This window comes from Anolis sagrei, chromosome X, assembly GCF_037176765.1.
Source record: "Anolis sagrei isolate rAnoSag1 chromosome X, rAnoSag1.mat, whole genome shotgun sequence".
NCBI lineage: Eukaryota > Metazoa > Chordata > Lepidosauria > Squamata > Dactyloidae > Anolis > Anolis sagrei.
In genome coordinates this window covers 9,771,488-9,791,237 of record NC_090034.1, presented here as the reverse complement: position 1 = coordinate 9,791,237, position 19,750 = coordinate 9,771,488, and the positions used below count along the sequence as shown (strand labels likewise).

Here is a 19,750-nt window from a genome sequence, read left to right as displayed (position 1 = left end):
TCAATGCTAATCAAGCTGGACAATTGCAACATTCACACTTGCCTCAAGCAGACAAAAGTTCTTTCTCCCACCCTGAACATCATTCCACAGATATATATTTATTTATATTTATTTATTTATTATTATTTATTAATGCGCTTGTATACCGCTAATATCTCAGCCTAAAACGGCGACTCATTGTGGTTTACAACACTTAGAAAACAACAATAAACCCCACTTGCCTAGTTTCCAACAGACCTCACAATCTCTGAGTGCCTGACATAGATGTGGGTGAAACATCAGGTGAGAATGCTTCTGGAACATGGCCGGACAGCCCGGAAAACTCACAGCAACCTACAAAAATTTGCTTTGCTTCGGAATTTCAATGAGGTCAATCAAGAGAGACCTTGAGAGGACAACAGGCCAGGTCAGACTCATGGCCACACCAAATAGGAAAATGAAAAGCTCACCTTGTGATGAGGAATGAAGTATCCTTCTCTTTGTATGTTAATAGGTACCTTGGGATCCCCATTCAGCATGTTTTATCAATGCAAGAGCTACTACTCAGTTGGAGTAGGAGCAGAGTTGGAGCTTCAGCCTGGAAATGAAGATGTTAACGCATGCACACATATGGACACACAATCCCAGTATACAAGTGGTGCTTTATTGGTAAAATCTTCTTGAAAAATCTTGACAAGGTACAGTGCACAAGTAACAAAAGGTGAAAATGTTCAGGTAGATGTCAAAATCCCAGAGTCCTCCCATGAGGCAAGTACACCAAACAGAAACACAGGCTAGAGACGCCTCTATGGATCTGAAGTCGAACCTGAGAAGTCCTAGGCAAGGGAGGAGGAAACAGGAAAACAACGACAAGGTAGGAAAGTAAAAGAGGCCAGACAGGTTTGGATATAAAAAAGGCCTGAGTGATCACATGAAACATCTATATACTATATCCTCAATCTACCTAATCTCAAAAGCTAACAGGGTTTTGTCTCACATATGCCAACAAGAAGAGCAGCATTGCAGTTCTCACATGTTGGGTCCCCCTTCGATCTCTGCCAGGGTCATGAGATGTCCGACTCCTAGGCCCCTTTTGCACCACTTCATTGTAGCACTGATTCCAAACTATAAAATGCTGGAATTTGCAGTTCAGTGACGCACTACAGCTCTCCAACTGAGCATTCTAGGATTCCATAGGATGTCTTGTCGAAGGCTTTCATGGCCAGAATCAATGAGTTGCTGTGAGATTTCCGGGCTGTCTGGCCATGTTCCAGAAGCACTCTCCCCTGACGTTTCACCCACATCTATGGCAGGCATCCTCAGAGGTTGAGGGGATCTCTCAAGCCCTGCCATAGATGTGGGTGAAACGTTATGAGAGAATGCCTCTGGAACACGGCCATTCAGCCTGGAAAACTCACAGCAACCCATTGTATAGGATGTTTCCAAATTAGTTGGCGTAGACCAGTGGTTCTCAGCTTGTGGGTCCCCAGGTGTTTTGACCTACAACTTCCAGAAATCCCAGTCAGTTTACCAACTGTTAGGATTTCTGGGAGTTGAAGGCCAAAACATCTGGGGACCCACAGGTTGAGAACCACTGACGTAGACCCATAGTGAATGCATAGTGAGAAAGAGCCCCAGAAATGAGCAAGATCCAGAAGCACTGTCTCCTGATGTTTTGCCCACATCTGCCATAGATGTGGACAAAATGTCAGGACAGAATGCTTCTGGAATATGGCCATTCAGCTTGGAAAACTCATAGCAACCCATTGTATATGACATTTCCAAATCAATTGGCATGGACCCACAGCACAGTGAATGCATAGTGAGAAAGGGCCCCAGAAATGAGCAAGTTCCAGAAGCACTCTCTCCTGATGTTTTGCCCACATCTGCCATAGATGTGGACGAAATTTCAGGAGAGCATGCTTCTGGAATATGGCCATTCAGCTTGGAAAACTCATAGCAACCCATTCCATAGGATGTTTCCAAAGCAGTTGGTGTGGACCCACAGCACAGTGAATGCATAGTGAGAAAGGGCCCCAGAAATGAGCAAGATCCAGAAGCACTCTCTCCCAACGTTTCACCCACATCTATGGCAGGCATCCCCAACCTCTGCCATAGATGTGGGTGAAACATCAGGAGAGAATGTTTCTGGAACATGGCCATTCCGTTTGGAAAACTCACAGCAACCCATTCCATAGGACGTTTCCAAATCAGTTGGCGTGGACCCACAGCACAGTGAATGCATAGTGTGAAAGGGCCCCAGAAATGAGCAAGATCCAGAAGCGCTCTCTCCTGACATTTTGCCCACATCTATGGCAGGCATCCTCAACCTCTGCCATAGATGTGGGTGAAACATGAGGAGAGAATGTTTCTGGAACATGGCCATTCAGTTTGGAAAACTCACAGCAACCCATTCCATAGGACGTTTCCAAATCAATTGGCATGGACCCACAGCACAATGAATGCATAGTGAAAAAGGGACACAGAAATGAGCAAGATCCAGAAGCACTCCCTCCTGACATTTCGCCCACATCTATGGCAGGCATTCTCAACCTCTGCCATAGATGTGGGTGAAACGTGAGGAGAGAATGCTTCTGGAACATGGCCATTCAGCTTGGAAAACCCATTCTATTTGATGTTTCCAAATCAGTTGGCGTGGACCTACAGCACAGTGAACGCATAGTGAGAAAGGGCCCCAGAAATGAGCAAGATCCAGCCCTCCAAATTCTTATCAGCCTACAATTCCCATCATTGCAACACAGTCAATAGGAAGGCAGGCAGTGAGCTTCTGTTCCACATCTGGAAGGCCATCAATAGTGTATCTCCATTGAGAGATCCTCCTTAGACCAGGCACAGGCAAACTTGGGCCCTCCAGGTGTTTTGGACTTCAACTCCCACAATTCCTGACAGCCTAGCGGCTGTCAGGAATTGTGGGAGTTGAAGTCCAAAACACCTGGAGGGCCCAAGTTTGCCCATACCTGCCTTAGACTCTACAAAACATCAGATGTTACTACTATTTGAGTTCTGGTCACAGTTAGGTGATGGTTTGGCGGCTGAAGAGGTCGAGGGTGACGGCGCTTAGGAACGCAGGGATGCTGTCCTGCTGCAGCAGGTGGAGGTCAATCAACTCGCGGACCGTGCGAGAAAACTCGGTTTCCAAAAGCTGCATCTTTGCTCCGGAGGACCTGGAGGCCTGTGGGGAGAACAAAAGAGGGGCGGGGAAGAAGAAAACAAAAAAGGAAGAGGGGGGGAAAAAGCCTGTTAATACACAACTGTTTGTCCTTTCCCGGCACATCCCCGCAACTTTGCCGCTGAGCCTCTTCCAGCGTATCATATTCTAATCAAGGTAACGCTCGCGACTGCTGGGCAGGTGTTCAACACACAATTTAATTGGGCCATTATTAAGATTCTGAATTTCCAAAATCTCTCAGCATCACCCCCTGCATGAGCCTCAGATGAATAATGAATTACGGAGCGGTGGGAAGAATGTGGAGAACGTTTTGAAAACAAACTTGAAAGGGGCTGTCGAGCTCACAGGCTGAAAAGGAGGAGGAGGAGGAAGAAGAAGAAGGAGCGCCACAGAAAGTAATCTATCAATAAAGCCCCTCTCCATGGGACCGAAATATATAAACAGCCCTATCCCTGTCCCATGCAAGATTGATGGTCTTCACCCCTCAGCCCTTCCCTTCTTCCTCTCCTATTCTGTGTGCATGTGTGTGTTTTGAGATCTGCTCATTCAACCCGCAGCACTTTCATTAGATTTCTAAACAGCTCAGCGGCAGTCGCCTTTTGATGAAGGGTTCGTTCCCCCCCTGTCAGGGAAGACATCTGCTCAAGAGGAACCGCAGGCTTGCTTCATTCCTTGGAAATGTGCATGGAAGAAGCACGTACCTGGGCTCCCTTGGGGATGCCCAACATAAAACAATTGCCCACCTCACAGAGGTTGGCCAGGAAAGTGGCCTGAGATGCCACCACCCCGCTGAGTAGGTAAACAGTAAGAGAAGGCTTAGACAGGACTAAGACAGTGAATCCACGACTCTGCAAAAAGGAGTAACTAAATCAAAGGTGACCCCATATTGGCCTCCTTGTTGGATTTATAGCTTGCTTTCCTCCCCAAATGAGTCCCAGAATGGCCAACACATCAGCTAAAACTAACCGCTAATTAAAATCTTTTAGAATTCATATAAATAAAAATGTAACATTAGTTTGTGGGATTAATATAACTCAAAAACCACTGGACCAATTGACACCAAATTTGGACACGATACACCTACTAACCCAAGGAGTGACCATCACTCAAAAAATTGATTTTGCCATTTGGGAGTTGTAGTTGCTGGGATTTATAGTTAACCTGCAATCAAAAAGCATTCTGAACTCCACCAATGATGGAATTGAACCAAACTTGGCACACAGGACTCCCACGACCAACAGAAAACACTGGAAGGGGTTGGTGGGCATTGACCTTGAGTTTGGGAGTTGTAGTTCACCTACATCCAGAGAGCACTGTGGACTCCAACAATGAAGAATCTAGACCAAACTTGGCACGAATATTCCATATGCCCAAATATGAACACAGATGGAGCTTGGGGGACCTTGACATTTGGGAGATGTAGTTACTGGGGTTTATAGTTCACCTACAATCAAAGAGCATTCTGAACCTCACCAACGACAGAATTGCGGCAAACTTCCTACACAGATCCCGCATGACCAACAAAAAATACTTAAGGCCATCCAACTCCCTTCACCAGGGCAAGAAAACATAATCAAAGCCCTCGTGACAAAGAGCCATCCAGCCATAGATAGATAGATATGATTCACACACACACAGATATAGTATCATAGATTTGAAAGGGACCCCTAAAAAAGGACAATGATATGTTCCATGTTCCAGAGTAGGCAAACCTGACAATCTCCGTATCAACACTGACAAAGAAACAAGAAATACTGTTTAACCACATGCATAAAGAAATAACATATATTAGAAACCAACACTTTCTCATTACTTTATTTTACAGATCACCAGACTGGGCCACAGCAACACCTGGCGGGGACAGCTAGTATATAAATACATATGTGAGAGGAAGTCATAGGGAGGATGGAGCAAGCTTGTTTTCTGCTTCCCTGGAGAGACTAGGACGCAATGGAACAATGGCTTCAAACTACAAGAAAGGAGATTCCATCTGAACATTAGGAAGAACTTCCTGACTGTGAGAGCTGTTCAGCAGTGGAACTCTCTGCCCCGGAGTGTGGTGGAGGCTCCTTTGTGGGCTTTTAAGGATGGCCATTATTATTATTATTATTATTATTATTATTATTATTATTATTATTAACTTTATTTGTACCCCGCTAGCATCTCCCGAAGGACTCGATGCGGCTTACACGAGCCGAAGCCTCAAAACACAATACAATAGAAAACATAACACAACAATAAACAAAGCAAATCAAAACAATTAAGCAAAATAACCACAATGACAATACATCAATACATCAAGACACTATTAAAACTGGTTCGGCCGGCGCAATGGGGTACAGGGTTAAAAGTGCTGAGATGGCAGGAGGAACGTAGGATTAAAAGTGCGGTGTGCAGCAACATTGGTTGTGCTAAAGTGCTTCTAGGACTTGGGATGGGGATTCCTAATCTGCGAAGGCACATCGGAACAGCCAAGTTTTTAGGTTCCTTCTGAAAACTGCTAGAGTAGGGGCCTGACGAAGCTCTTTTGGAAGGGCATTCCAAAGTCGGGGGGCCGCCACAGAGAAAGCCCTGTCCCGTGTCCCCACCAAGCGCGCTTGCGACGTAGGTGGGATCACGAGCAGGGCCTCCCCAGATGACCGGAGCGAGCGTGTGGGTTCGTAGATGGAGATGCGGTCACGCAGGTAGGGTGGTCCCAAACCGTTCAGGACTTTGTAGGTGAGCACCTGCACCTTGAATTGGGCTCGGAAAATAAATGGCAGCCAGTGGAGCTCCAGTGGCCATCTGTCGGGGTTGCTTTGAATGCAATTTTCCTGTCTCTTGGTAGGGGGTTGGACTGGCTGGCCTATGAGGTCTCTTCCAACTCTATGATTCTATGAGTCTATTTCTGGTCCCAACATAAAGTAGTATTGGAGCTAACCTCTCTAGAAATTTGCTAGGTCCTTGAACGCAACTCCAGAATGACTTGGAGGACTTAGAGAGATCATTCCCCTCCGAGTGTGCATTGGCGCATGGGTCCTGCAGTTACATAGACCTCACTCAACACTGGCTATAAACTCAGAGCATTATTTCATCCTGTGTGGTAGGACCGAGGAGGAACCGGGCTCCTCGCTTTGCACTATATGACGGTGCCAAGTTCTGGCATCCCTGGGAGAAAAAAGCCTTTAACATAACCGCTTTCCTGCCTGAGACAAGATTAGCTCCCCTCAGGGAGAAGAGAAACATCATCAATCTTCCTTTTAACACTGGGAATCAGTAAATTATTCAGTGCTTTATATTTTTTAATATATATTCCTTTTGGGCGGCGGAGGCTTGTGCAAGAGATCCAGCTGAGTGCCAAGGCTCAGTCCTGGAGAGAGATGGGCGATCCTTTTAGCTGTACAGGGCACATCCGCCTGGGAAGGAGATGAAAGCTGGAGGGGAGCCGAAGCCTCTGAGAAATGGCTGCTCCCGAGGAGGGAGAAACCCTGGGATCAAAGCGCCTCTTTGCTCCAGAATAAGCTATCGTTCCTGCTGTCTCATCTTTCCCATTTACACTTATTTTCTCTAATCTGGCCCCAAGAATGTGACTCTCCTCCTTATGCACCCCACATCTATCAATGTCACCAGATGAACTGATGGGGCGGTAGCTAGAAAACTCATGTCAAACTGAACAAAGGCAAACCCAAATCATTGCTTCTCGACCTGTTCACATCTAGGACCCCTACTTTTATCCTAAGATAGGAACTGTTCTTGAACATTTCTTTTGACTAGACATTTGTGTGATGTTTGTGATGTTTGGAATTGTTTGAAAGCAGTCTGTCTTTAAAATTGAATCAATACACTGTCCACCAACCAGTTATCCATTAAAAAAAAACACAAAGCAATAATGCACAAGATGTTGACAAGCTGGAATGTGTCCAAAGTAGGGTGACTAAAATGATCAAGGGTCTGGAGAACAAACCCTATGAGGAGAGGCTTAAACCCTATGAGGAGAGGCTTCTGCATTTTTAGCCTGCAGAGCCCCCAGTGACGCAGTGGGTTAAACCCCTGTGCCGGCAGGACTGAAGACCGACAGGTTGCAGGTTCAAATCCGGGGAGAGGCAGATGAGCTCCCTCTATCAGCTCCAGCTCTTCATGCAGGGGACATGAGAGAAGCCTCCCACAAGGATGATAAAAACATCAAATCATCCAGGCCAGCCAATTCTCTCACACCAGAAGCGACTTGCTCCTGACACAACAACAACAACAACAAAAAGCCTGCAGAAGAGAAGGCTGAGGGGAGACATGATGAAGGCCATGGATCAAGAGGTGAGGGGAAGTCATATTGAGGAGGAAGCAAGCTTGTTTTCTGCTGCCCTGAAGACTAGATAAAGGTAAAGGTTTCCCCTTGACATTAAGTCCAGTCATGTCCTACGCTGGGGGTTGGTGCTCATCTCCATTTCTAAGCCGAAGAGCTGGTGTTGTCCATAGACACCACCAAGGTCATGTGGCCGGCATGACTGCATGGAGCGCCGTACCTTCCCGCCACAGCGGTACCTATTGATCTATTCACATTTGCAGGTTTCCGAATTGCTAGGTTGGTAGAAGTTGGGTCTAACAGCAGGAGCTAACCCCGCTCTCTGGATTTGAACTGCCAACCTTTTGGTCAGCAAGTTCAGCAGCTCAGAAGGTTAACCCACTGTGCTACCAGGGGCTCCTCCCTGGATACTAGGACATGAAACAATGGCTTCCAACTACAGGAAAGGAAATTCCACCTGAACATGAGGAAGAACTGTGAGAGCTGTTCAGCAGTGGAACTCTCTGCCCTGGAGTGTGGTAGAGGCTCATTCTTTGTAGGCTTTTAAGCAGAAGCTGGATGGCCATCTGTCGGGGGTGCTTTGAATGCAATTTTCCTGCTTATTGGCAGAATGGGGTTGGACTGGATGGCCCACAAGGTCTCTTCCAACCCTAAGATTCTATGAAACCCTGTCCCTTCATCATGGTTCATCATCAAGTTTCATCTTATATGGAATCAGAGTAGAGATGCTTTTTGTATAGTTTAGCATATAATTGTTATCAAGTATGTCTCTGGTTCAAGGTAAAGGTTTCCCCTGACATTAAGTCTAGTCATGTCTGACCTTGGGGTGGTGCTCATCTCCATTTCTAAGCTGAAGAGCCGACGTTGTCCATAGATGCCTCCGAGGTCATGTGGCTGGCATAACTTCCCACCGAAGCAGTACCTATTGATCTACTCACATTGCATGTTTTTGAACTGCTAGGGGCCCTTCCAGACAGGCCCTATATCCCAGGATCTGATCTCAGGTTTTCTGTTTATGACAGATTATCTGGCAGTGCGAACTCATATAATTCAGTTTAAAGCAGAAAACCTGGTATTGCACTCTAGGATATAAGGCTTGTCTAGAAGGGCCCTAGGTTGGCAGAAGATGGGGCTTACAGCATGAGCTCACCCTGCTCCCTGGATTTGAACCGCCGACCTTTCGGTCAGCAAGTTCAGCATCTGAGAAGTTTGATCTGCTGCACATTGTCTGTGGTTATTTAAGTATAAGTATTATTGTTATTTTTTGTTTGTGTTTATCTTCTGTTCAAAAAGTAATTAAAATATTGAAAAAGGATTCTGTAATATTAGGCAAAATAATGGTGCTTTGGAGAACTGAATCACTCTGCATGTCAATTAATACTAATGAGATTTGATGCATCGATGTAAACTGTGATTGGACAACATTTCCCAGCATTCCTTTCCATAGGAGATTATGGTTAGGACTTTACAACTTGGCAACAGCTGGGTATCTGAATAATTCCCACCAGTGCCTTAACATGATACAAAATTGGGGTCTGGAATGTCCAAAAGGAAGAATTCCTGATGTCCCTAATATATAATGATGGCAATGACGATGCTTAGAAGAGTGGGTTGTTGTAGGTTTTTTGGGTTGTATGGCATGGTTCCAGAAGCATTCTCTCCTGACGTTTTGCCTGCATCTGTGGCAAGCATCCTCAGAGGTTGTGAGGTTTGGCTGCTTGACTCTTTGCAGACATGATGGCCTTTAGATATTGTGAATCCCAAAAAGCTAACACCGATGGAGTCATCACATTTGCTGGGGTTAGAGATGTAAGGTCTCAATGAAAGTAGGAGAAAACAACAAATAGAAAAGACCCACTGTGTTGTCGAAGGCTTTCATGGCTGGAATCACTGGGTTGATTTGAGTTTTCCAGGTTGTATGGCCATGTTCCAGAAGCATTCTCTCCTAATGTTTCACACCAGGTAGGAAGCAGCCAGGCTTTGAAACTGCAAGGCCATTCAATGCAATGCAATATTCACACTTGCCTCCAAAAGACAAGAGTTTTTTCTCCCACCCTGGACATTATTCCACAGATATATAAACACCACTTACACAGTTTCCAACAGACCTCACAACCTCAGAGGATCCCTGCCATAGATGTGGGCAAAACGTCAGGAGAGAATGCTTCTGGTGCGTGGCCAGACAGCCTGGAAAACTCACAGCAACCCAAAAGACCCACTTTTTATATACTTAAGAGAATATATTTCTAGAGATCTCTAGTTCTTCTATCACAGCTGCATGATCAACCTCTGTAGACATCGACCACAGAATCCCACAAGAGATTCCATTTTAATCCAATCTTCAAATAATCCAATCTGCAAATGTCAAGACCGCAAACATGGAAGACTGGCTTTTTGGCTGTATTGGAAATCTTTCATAAATGGCTTGAGGGAAACTGATCTACTCCACTCGTAGCATTATTTTTTTTCCCAAGCAGCTCTGATGAGTTGTTACTTTCGGAATGTGCAGAAGGACACAAAATCAAAATGATCCAGGTTGTAACCTTTTCGAATGCCATTTCAAAAAGGGAGTCGAAGATGTTAGAAAAATCACTAATGGCACACGTTGTTGTTATGACTTGCTATTCTATGCAGTTTTATTGGCTTTATGATTAGATATCATCACGTTGCTCCTGTTTTCCTTGGAAATGGTAAATGGTCTGAAGACTAAATAAGTTCAATACAATTAAACAATGAGCCAAGCCACAGAATATAAAACCAAGACAAAACTTGTTGTTTATTCATTCAGTCGCTTCCAACTCTTCCTGACCTCATGGACTAGCCCAGGCCAGAGCTCCCTGTCGGCCGTGGTCACCTCCAGCTCCTTCAAATGATCAAGGGTCTGGAGAACAAGCCCTATGAGGAGCGGCTTAAGGAGCTGGGCATGTTTAGCCTGAAGAAGAGAAGGCTGAGAGGAGATATGATAGCCATGTATAAATATGTGAGAGGAAGCCACAGGGAGGAGGGAGCAAGCTTGTTTTCTGCTTCCTTGGAGACTAGGACGCAATGAAACAATGGCTTCAAACTACAAGAGAGGAGATTCCATCTGAACATGAGGAAGAACTTCCTGATTGTGAGAGCCGTTCAGCAGTGGAACTCTCTGCCCCAGAGTGTGGTGGAGGCTCCTTCTTTAGAAGCTTTTAAACAGGGGCTGGGTGGCCATCTGTCAGGGGTGATTTGAATGCAATATTCCTGCTTCTGGCAGAATGGGGTTGGACTGGATGGCCCATGAGGTCTCTTCCAACTCTTTGATTCTATGATTCTATGATTCAAGGTCAATCCAGTCACTTCAAGGATGCCATCCATCCATCTTGCCCTTGGTCGGCCCCTCTTCCTTTTTCCTTCCATTTTCTCCAATATCATTCTCTTTTCCAAGCATTCCTGTCTTCTCATGATGTGGTCAAAGTGCTTCATCTTTGCCTCTAATATCCTTCCCTCCAGTGAGCAGTTGGGATTTATTTCCTGGAGGATGGACTGGTTGGATCTTCTTGCGGTCCACGGCACTCTTAGCATTTTCCTCCATCACCACAGTTCAAAAGTGTCTCTCTTCGCTCAGCCTTCCTTATGGTCCAGCTCTCACATCCATAGGTTATTACAGGGAATACCATTGCTTTAACTATGCAGATCTTTGTTGCCAGTGTGATTTCTCTATTCTTAACTACTTTATTGACATTGGTCCTTGCTCTTCTCCCAAGAAGGAAACATCTTCTGATTTCCTAGCTGCAGTCTGCGTCTGCAGTAATCTTTGCATCTAGAAATACAAAGTCTGTCACTGCCTCCACGTCCCCGTCCCCCCTTTTTGCTAGTTATCAATCAGTTTGCTTGCCAAAATCTTGGTTTTTTGGATGTTGAACTGCAACCCAACTTTTTCCCTTTCTTCTTTCACCTTGGTTAGAAGGCTCCTCGGGTCCTCTTCACTTTTGGCCATCAAAGTGGTATCATCTGCATATCTAAGACTGTTCATATTTATTCCAGCAATTTTAACTCCAGCCTTGGATTTGTCAAGCCATGCATGTTGCATGATGTGTTCTGCATACAAGTTGAATCAGTCGGGTGAGAGTAGAGAGCCCTGCAACAATCCTTTCCCAATTTTGAACCAGTCTATTCTTCCATGGTCTGTTCTTACTGTTGCTACTTGGTCGTTAAACAGATTCCTCAGGAGACAGACAAGGTGGCTTGGTATCCCCATACCACCAAGGACTTGCCACAATTTATTATGATCCACACTTGCAGAAGAGATAAAACTAGCAGAAGAGAATACAACCGTTTGACATATAAAACCAAACAAAAACCAGCTGCAGGGTAAGAGAGGAAAGGTGTTGAAGCACTAAAATGTCGAGGAGAGCAGTTCTTAAAATACAAAGGTCTCCAGATGTCTAAGGTATGTACAAGACACATCGATGCATCAAATCTCATTAGTATTAATTGAAACATTGTAATGGGCCTCAAACCACCATCTGAAGGCCAAGAAATGGACCGTCTTTGCAGAAGCCTTAACTGCCTTCATATCAGCTTCAAGGCTGAAGCTATGGAACTTCACATAGCTTTTGCTCCCATCCATAAAAGCAAAGTCAAGGGTTCATTCCATCTCTTACTTGGTCTGTCCATAAAAACTAGAACTTGAAAAAGTGTGGACAACAACTCCAAGAATCTTCCAGTGGCAGGATGGCTGGAGACATTTAAGAGCTATAGTCCTCAAAAGAACTTCCCCAAGCTCTGCTCAGAACCACTTCATTGTGTTCCATCAAACACCACAATAAAGATTTTTCTGGAATGTGCAACTCTGTTCTACAATGGTATGGGTTATTTTTATAAAAATTATTTTCTTCTGTCCCAATGGGAAGACTATTGTGCATAAACTGAATTGCACAGAACATAAACACAACTATTAAACTTGGAAGTAGCTCTGTTGAGAGTGGCTCAGGACTTCATGTCTGCCATGGCAACCATGGGTCCATCCCAATTGGTATGTGGTCCCACACATGCTTTTGGACACACTGTAAACCAGTGTTTCTCAACCTGGGGGTCGGGACCCCTGGGGGGTCATGAGGGGGTGTCAGAGGGGTCACCAAAGACCCCTCATCATTGTTTGAGTTCCCTGTTCTCTTTGGATATAGGTGAACAATTTCAAAACTCAAGGTCAATGCCCATCAAACGCTTCCAGTCACAGGAGTTCTATGTGCCAAGTTTGGTTCAATTCCATCGTTGGCAGAGTTCCGAATGCTCTTTGATTGTAGGTGGACTATAAATCCCAGCAACTACAACTCCCAAATGACAAAATCAAACCCCCCACCAATCCCACCAGTATTCAAATTTGGGCATATTGGGTATTTATGACAAATTGATCCAGTGAATGAAAAGACATCCTGCATATCAGATATTTACATTACAATTCATAACAGTAGCAAAATTACAATTGTGAAGTAGCAACGAAAATAATGTTATGGTTGGGGGTCACCACAACACAAAGAACTGTAGTAAGGGGTCATGGCACTAGGAAGGTTGAGAAACACTGCATTCATGTCTTTTTTTCCCCATTCCATATTACAATATTCAAGTATGATCCTTTCCATCTCCATGTTAAATGGCATTGCCTAGCACAGAGACATGCGCAGTTGACTACCACCCTGAGGAATAGGGTGATCTTGGGTGAGTCTCAGAAAACCTATTATAGGACCACTTTAGGGTCCATAAGTCAGAAATGACGTGGATGCATATAGCAATGACGACGGAGTAAAAATAGTGTAGTTCCAAAGATTGAGTCATCTCATTATCACCCAAGATAATTCACGGGTGTTCCTTCATTCTGTGGTGAGCCAGTTCCTTGGAGAAGTCTGAGCTGCTTTCGTAGCTGTCAACTGGCAACGAGGCACCCCCTCATCCTTGACGCGAGCCAAGAGGGAAGTCAGCCATGCTCTTCAGCTCTCCATGCAGGCATGTGTCAGTCGCCACATCGATATAATAATACAAAAATCCAACCTTCCTCCTTGCAAGGTCACTTTTGTTGACTGGCAGGACCATGCCGATGTCTGTTAAGGCAATGTGGGAACAAGCGAGCGACAAAGGAGGATCAATGTTGTCACTCCGGAATGAAACGTACACGGCTCCAGAGCAGGGGAGCCTTGCTAGACTTGTGGATGGAGTGACAGGACGTGTAGAAACATGACACTTGTCAAAGATTTCAAAAACGTAACCTCCTGAACCTGAACTCCTCTTGACTTTTCCAGCTCCAAGATAATAGAGATGGATGTTTAATTCTCTCCAAGGTGTAGAACAAATGGACGGAGAGACATGTCCCTCCTTCTCAGAGTCGGAGTAGTCAAAACCTCAAGGTTAATCTTGTGGTCAATGCTGCATTGGAATTCTATAGGTGGGTCTCCCCACATCACCTTTACCATGAAAATGGCTGCGGATGTATCTCTTCTGCCCATGCCACCTTTCTGCTGAAAATCTTTCCAACTCTTGCCCGGAAATGCAATTGTTTTGGTGTGGAAAAGAGGCAATGGGTTATTTTCAGTGCCAAAATGGAATGAGTCCTCCTCACTGGATCATCATCTTGTTGTGGTGAGAGGAGATGTGTGTTCCAGTAAACCTGTGAGCAAAGCCATTGGGAGTTATGTACTTCCAGCGGAGGTTCCCATGGCAGCAAGGTCACAGGGGAGAAACCAGATCAAGCATGATCTGAAGACCGAAGACCTCAATGGTGGAGCAGGCAAATAATAACATGGTACATGTTACAACAGCTGTGACAGGGGACGAAAACTGCAACAGGTAAGAGGCCACTGGTTGTCATGTTAACCATGCCATTGGATCAAAACCTCTTACTGTGAAGATTATGTGTGGGTTGCTGTACACAAGCTCCACACATAAAACTAATTTGTGCACTGGCGTCTTCCAAGACAAATCAAACCCAACAATGATGAGCAGTGAGTGGTGATGGGGGCAGGTCTGTAAAATCTGGAAGCCCCTAGCCCATGTAACAGCATATGGGCAATGGATATGGATTCAGTCCTCCTAACGGCACCTGTATTGATGACTGAGCAGCCCTATTTAGGATCCACTCTGCTCACCTCATACTGGGTAAGGTAAAGGTAAAGATTTTCCCTTGACATTAAGTCTAGCTGTGTCCAACTCTGGGACTCTGGTGCTCATCTCCATTTCTTAGGTACAGCGCCGGTGTTGTCTGTAGACACCTCCAGGGTTATGTTGCTGGCATGACTACATGGAGCACCGTTACCTTCCTGCAGAAGCAGTACCTATTTATCTACTCACATTTGCAGGTTTTCGAACTGCTGGGTTGGCAGAAGCTGGGGCTAACAGCAGGAGCTAACCCCGCTCTCTGGATTTGAACCGCCAACCTTTCGGTCAGCAAGTTCAGCAGCTCAGCGGTTTAACCCGCTGGGAGGAGGCAAGAAAATGTGCCCTAAGCATAGTGTGCTGGACTGTTGGATCTAGAGGGGTTACCACTTTGCTGAGCTCCTGGTGGCACAATGGGTGAAATACTTATGCTGGCAGGACTGCTGACCGAAATGTCAGTGGTTCGAATCTGAGGAGTGGTTCCATCTGAACATGAGGAAGAACTTCCTGACTGTGAGAGCTGTTCAGCAGTGGAACTCTCTGCCCCGGAGTGTGGTGGAGGCTCCTTCTTTGGAAGCTTTTAAACGGGCTGGATGGCCATCTGTCAGGGGTGATTTGAATGCAATATTCCTGCTTCTTGGCAGGGGGTTGGACTGGATGGCCCATGAGGTCTCTTCCAACTCTTTGCTTCTATGATTCTATGATTCTATGAGTGGGGTGAGCTGCTGTCTGTCAGCTCCAGCTTCCCATGTGGAGAAGCCTCCCACAGGATGGTAAATTCTCTCACACCAGAAGTGACTTGCAGTTTCTCAAGTCACTCCTGACATGAAAACAAAACACTTTATAGTTAAAAAAAGAACTTTGAAACCTGGACCATTTGAACACTATTAGACAATATATTGTCGAAGGCTTTCATGGCTGGAATCACTAGGTTCTTGTAGGTTTTTTTGGGCTATAGGGCCATATTCTAGAGGCATTTCTCCTGACGTTTCGCCTGCATCTATGGCAAGCATCCTCAGAGGTAGTGAGGTCTGTTGGAAATAGGAAAATGGGTTTATATATCTGGGGCAAAGAGCTCTCTGCTGAAGCTAGGTGTGAATGTTTCAGCTGACCACCTTCATTAGCATTTGAAGGCCTGCCTGAGCCTGGGAAAATGTTCTGTTGAGAGGTGTTAAGATGTGCCTGGTTGTTTCCTCTCTGCTGTTTTGCTGTTGTAATTCATAGTTTATGAATGTCCTGAATGTAGGACTGCTATTACTGCAAGGGAGCTGAGATGCTTTAACATTGATATAGAAATAGAGACACAGGCACTAAGAAAGGAACAGTCGAAGGAAGTAAAAGGAGGCTACACCTTTCTTGGAAGGGGACTGACTGAGCAAGAACAACAAATGCACGGAGTCAGCTTTGCTATCAAAATAACCTGGTGGAGCATCTGTTTGAAGCACCCATCGACATTAGCAAACAACTCTCAACCCTCCAAATTAATCTTGCCAAAAACCAGCAGGCAACTATCACAAGTGTAAAATGAACTCCCAAGCCCTTCAAGAGCCCTCTAAACAAGCTCTTCTCCAAACAATGCGTATGGATCATCTATCCAAAAAACACCCTGAAAATGTTGAGGAATTTTGGAATAAACGGAAGACCTCTATCATTACAGCCTACTAATATGGATTATACTTCTTCCTGCTTTAGTAATGCTGGATACCAACTGAGATGGCAGATTAGATGGGAGATTGAATATTAGCTGAGATAATTATGTATCACCTCTAACATCAAAGACAGTATGCACTTGCATACTGGTTGAGTATCCCTTATCCAAAATGTTTGGGAGCAAAAGTGCTTTGGATTTTGTATTTTTTCTGATTTGGGGATACCAGTATCTTGGAGATGGGAACATAAAACTCACTGATATTTCCCATCACCGAATACATTTCCGTAAAGGTAATTTCATACAATACTATTTCTACAGGAAAGAAAGTTTATGAACTTTGAACTATCAGAAAGCAAAGCAGTCACTATCTCAACCATCCATGTGAACAATGTATTGTCGAAGGCTTTCATGGCAGGGAATCAATGGGTTGTTGTGCGTTTTCTGGTCTGTATCACCATGTTCCAGCAGCATTCTCTTCTGATGTTTTACCCACATCGAATGGCAGGCGTCCTCTGAGGTCTGTTGGTAAGTAGGCAAGTGGGGTTTATATATCTGTGGAATAATGTCCAGTGTGGGAGAAAGAACTCTTGTCTGTTGGAGGTAGGTGTGAATGTTGCAATTGACCACCTTGATTAGCACTGAATTGCCTTGCAACTATTGAGAGTGTTTTCATGGTATGTTCCTGACTCTCAGAAGATGTTGGTCAGAATGGCCCATAGGGTCTCTTCCAACTCTATGATTCTGTAGTTTTTATATGAGCTATTTAACCTCAGCAGACTGAAAGCCAAAACCAAGGTCTCAACAGTATCTGTTATAGAACTCCAATATGCTAATGATAACGTAGTCTGTGTGCACTCAGAAGAAGACCTACACCTTGATTGCAGACTACTTCAACTAGTGAGGTCAGCTATAGAAGAGCACCTGATGAACTAACCTGGACACAGCATATTATTTGAGAACACAGAAATACTGGACCACTTTCACAACCACCATGTCAGACTGCATAGAGAATCAATTGAAATCCACAAGCATGTGGACAGTATCGACAGAAACGAAGAAACAATGAAAATGAACAAAATCTGGCTAACAGTATTTAAATAAAACTCTAAAAAAAAACAGTAAATAAGGAAGACCACTCAAAAACAGGGGGATTTCAGACAAGAAGCTATCAGGGCCAGCTAATCACCTCCCAACAAAGGATTCCCCCAGGCAGTAGGAAGCCAGACCTTGAAACTGCTAGGGCATTTTATGCTAATCAAGGTGGCTAATTGCTACATTCACATTTGCCCCAAGTAGACAAGAGTTCTTTCTCCCACCTGGGAATTTCCACAGATATATAAGCCCAATTTTTCTAGTTTCCAAGAGACCTCACAACCTCTGAGGATGCCTGCCATAGATACAGTCAAAACGGCAGGAGAGAATGCTTCTCCCAGGCAGTAGGAAGCCAGACCTTGAAACTGCTAGGCCATTTAATGCTAATTGCTACATTAACACTTTCCTCAAACAGATAAGAGTTCTTTCTCCCACTCTGGATATTATTCCAAAGATATATAAATCCCATTTTTCTAGTTTCCAGAAGACCTCACAACCTCTGAGGATGCCTGCCATAGATGTGGGTGATACGTCAGGAGAGAATGCTTCTGGAACATGGCCAGACAGCCTGGATAACTCACAACAACCCATCCATGTGGACAATTCTGGATTTAGGATTTTTGGATAAGAGATTCTCAACCTGTATTGTTTTCTTGGAAATAAGAGAAGGGTATAGGCAATGAACAAAATGATAGACCAGAAAGGACTTTGGTTTGGACTTAACGTGGCTCTTCTTCTGCACAAAACACCAACTAAATTTAATGTACACCTTTGATTGTCAACTTGCAGATGTTGCATTAAAAATAGTGCAGGGAAATAAAGCATTTCGCCCAATGCATAATTCATTGGTTAAGCTCAAGGCCAGGGCATACCGGCTGGAATGGCATTAAAAAGGACTAGGTGGATACAGTGGTATCGGCGCAGGAGAATAACCGGGTGCACTGTGTCACATTTGCGCTGCCTTCAAAAGGAAAATTTTATGGCATTTTCAACATCAGTTTGCAACATCTTGCTGCTGGACGTTTTCAGTGCCCTGACTTGGTCTGTATTTCCTAATCTCCAACTGCAGCAGTCTTAGATCTTTTCACCAACCAACAAACCAATGTTAAAACATTATTTCTTTTCTGAAACACACACACACACCAGCGTTGACCTTTCAGCACGAAAATCCTTTGGTTTCTGCCTCTCGCTTTAGATTCTCAGATTTTTCTAAATGTCAGGAGCTCACTGTCCAGGCACAGCTTGTCTCTAAAAACGGCACAGCCGCCTCGCAGAGAGACTGTCGGCTCGTTCTGCAATGTTGACACACAAAAAGGGCAGGCCAGGAAACACAGGCAAAGTAGCAAACAATCCATTCCACAGCTGCAACCATTTAAAATCACAACCATTTTTCATTACACAACTGGGAAAACCAGGAGACAAGGAAGCCCAGCTGGGCAGCAAGTCCCACCAACAAAATTCGCTGGGATTTTGCAGATCTGTCCTTCTTGGATCTCCAAAAGGCTTCTATCCTCAAGAGAGATATTGACAAGCTGGAATGTGTCCAGAGGAGGGCGACTAAAATGATCAAGGGTCTGGAGAACAAGCCCTACGAGGAGCGGCTTAGGGAACTGGGCATGTTTAGCCTGAAGAAGAGAAGGCTGAGAGGAGATATGATAGCCATGTATAAATATGTGAGAGGAAGCCACAGGGAGGAGGGAGCAAGCTTGTTTTCTGCTTCCTTGGAGACTAGGACACGGAACAATGGCTTCAAACTACAAGAGAGGAGATTCCATCTGAACATTAGGAAGAACTTCCTGACTTTCTAATTGTCAGGAGCTCACTTCTGGAACTCTCTGCCCCAGAGTGTGGTGGAGTCTCCTTCTTTGGAAGCTTTTAAGCAGAGGCTGGATGGCCATCTGTCGGGTGATTTGAATGCAATATTCCTGCTTCTTAGCAGGGGGTTGGACTGGATGGCCCATGAGGTCTCGTCCAACTCTTTGATTCTATGATTCTATGATCCTGTTGACCACTGGAAGGGGCTGGAGAGGACCTGAAGATTTCCGATGCTAAGACTGGAATTGGTAGAATATACAGAGATGCACTTAGAGAAGAGAGTCTTGTCTGGAGACACTCCAGAGCAGACATGGGCAAAATTTTTAACTTGGGGGCCGCATGGTGGGTCAGAGCAGGGTGGGCACCGGGGGGGGGGGGGTCCTCCCCAAGTCCCCTTGCTGCCCTTTCCTCCCCTTCCTCTTCTCTTTCAGAGGCAGAAAGTAAAGGAAAGTCACGAAACAGTTGGATCCCAAAAGGGTTAACCTTGGTCAGGATGAGATGGTGGACAGGAGAGAAAAAGTGTATCCATTAGACCCTGTATTGCCTACTCCTGATATATAATCCTAGAATCTTAGAGGTGGAAGAGACCCCCAAGGGCCATCCAGTCCAACACCCTGCCATGCAAGAA

At 44.9% G+C, this 19,750-nt stretch overlaps 1 protein-coding gene across 2 annotated transcripts in view; it reads right to left on the bottom strand.

Moving 5' to 3' along the window:
• Positions 1-621: 621 nt before the first annotated feature.
• The window catches only part of LOC137097978 (mitotic spindle assembly checkpoint protein MAD1-like), a 796,577-nt gene continuing 777,448 nt past the window's right edge, over positions 622-19,750 (bottom strand). For both annotated transcript variants that reach the window (XM_067473504.1, XM_067473503.1), the window contains one exon: positions 622-3,172. In XM_067473504.1, the coding sequence (XP_067329605.1) occupies positions 3,014-3,172 (159 nt within the window). In that variant the 3' untranslated portion in view covers positions 622-3,013. The remainder of the gene's footprint in view (positions 3,173-19,750) is intronic.